Source organism: Aplysia californica, unplaced genomic scaffold (assembly GCF_000002075.1).
Source record: "Aplysia californica isolate F4 #8 unplaced genomic scaffold, AplCal3.0 scaffold00523, whole genome shotgun sequence".
NCBI lineage: Eukaryota > Metazoa > Mollusca > Gastropoda > Aplysiida > Aplysiidae > Aplysia > Aplysia californica.
The window spans coordinates 448,506-450,318 of NW_004797793.1; the positions used below are offsets into that span (position 1 = coordinate 448,506).

Genomic DNA, 1,813 nt, shown 5'->3' on the forward strand with positions numbered 1-1,813 from the left:
GGGGGGGGGGAGGAGACGGGATAGGGCTGGCTCTGCTCTGTTCTGCACTTCAGTTTTCCTCTACTCTTAATCGGTTCCAGTGGTTGGTTGGTGTGTGCTCTGGTGTCGTTTGCTTCTTCTTTCCTATCGAACATCTATTGTCTTTATCTCCCCTCCTTCTTTTTTAATGTTTGTTACTCTCTTGTAACACCTCTAATCTTCGGCTCTTATAGTTGCAAGTGCTCTAAGACCCTTACTAAAACATAATCGGTTCCTGGTGAAATTCTGTTGTTTTAATGCAACGCTTGGGGAAGTTGATAAACGTTAACATTTCATAAAGAATAATTTAATCTGTAGTGACTTCAGTATTAGCTTTTTTTAAAATGCCAGCATTGTGAGGTTGTGTGGGAAGGAGGGGTGGGGGAGCAGGGGGGGGGGAGGATTATATAAATTATCTTGTGAGTTCCAACCTTCATGCTAAATATACTTTGTTCGTTTTTTGTTTAATATTTACCATTGTATTCATTCATTCATCCATCTGTGTTTCTTTTCGTTATTTCCTTCATCCATTCATGCATTCATTCATGGGTCCATATGTTGATTTGGCAATTCTTTCTTCTGTCTATCCTTTCGTTATTAACTCCTGCTTTCATTCGTCCATCCACTGTTCATTTGTGGGTGGTTGGCGGGTGCTCTGGTGTGGTTTGCTTCTTCTTTCCTATCAAACATCTATCATCTTTATCTCCCTCCTTCTTTTTTGTGTTTGTTACTCTCTTGTAACACCTCTAATCTTCGGCACTTCTATGACCGTATTTTGTTGCAAGTGCCGTAAAACTCTTACTAAAACTAAAAACTTTTACCTAAACTAAAAACTTTTATTGAAACTAAAGACTCTTACTAAAACTAAACTAAAGACTCCTTTATTATAGGCCACTTTTCAAAATGGTTGATAGTGGGATTTTTACGCTGACCAGTGGATGTGTTCTTTTTCTGGTGTGTTATTTCACAGTGTCCGTTGTGTGTGTGTTTGTGCACTGGATGTGTTCTGTTTCTGGTGTGCAATTTCACCGTGTCCCTTGTGTGTGTGTCTGTGCAGTGGATGTGTTCTTTTTCTGGTGTGTAATTTCACCCTGTCCCTTGTGTGTGTGTCTGTGCCCCCAGGTGGAGCTGCCCGTCGTCTCGCTGGACAACGTCTCCCTAGAACAGCTGTGCCAGAACCACGCTCAGCAGCTCCGGCGCTCTCTCACCCTCAGCTGATTGGGGGAACATCGCACGCACGCCTGGACGCACGCACGCATGCATAGATTTGAACATGCGCTGTCTGCAGACGCAGTTGGATAGACAACACACACACACAGTCTTCAGACCTCCTGTGAGAACTCAGTGGGTTACCGGGGCAGTGCCACTGGCTGAAGTGTCTTTAGGCCATTCCCAAAGGGGGGACATTTATCGTTCAAGCATAGTAGAATTGTAAATGGGCTGACTCATGTCACGTTCATAACTGTGCCTGATCTACAACAGGGAACTGCTGCTTTTTCTTTCCTGATCCTTACTATTGTCATTTTCCTCTTCTTCTTTCGTATGTTTGTCACTCCCTTGTGACCTGCTATTTTGGGGTGCCTTGATAGTCGAAGCAGACCTTGTGCTGTTGAAGCTAGAGAGGTGAGCAGTTTAAGTCTGATTCCCTGTAAAGACTTCTCTGTTGACACCCACCCCTTGGCGCTCATATGACCTTATGCAGTTGCGAGCGCCGTAAAACCATCTACTGTAAAAAAAAGTTAGTGTACTCACTGTCCATTGAAACAACTGGGTTTACACATCGTCTTAAGACTTG

The 1,813-nt window shown here is 43.6% G+C and overlaps 1 protein-coding gene across 2 annotated transcripts in view; it reads left to right on the forward strand.

Annotated features, from left to right (window-relative positions):
* Positions 1-1,442, forward strand: part of LOC101849318 (pleckstrin homology domain-containing family M member 2) — a 24,344-nt gene extending 22,902 nt beyond the window's left edge. For both annotated transcript variants that reach the window (XM_005106266.3, XM_005106267.3), the window contains exon 18: positions 1,141-1,442. In XM_005106266.3, the coding sequence (XP_005106323.2) occupies positions 1,141-1,236 (96 nt within the window). In that variant the 3' untranslated portion in view covers positions 1,237-1,442. The remainder of the gene's footprint in view (positions 1-1,140) is intronic.
* Positions 1,443-1,813: the final 371 nt, after the last annotated feature.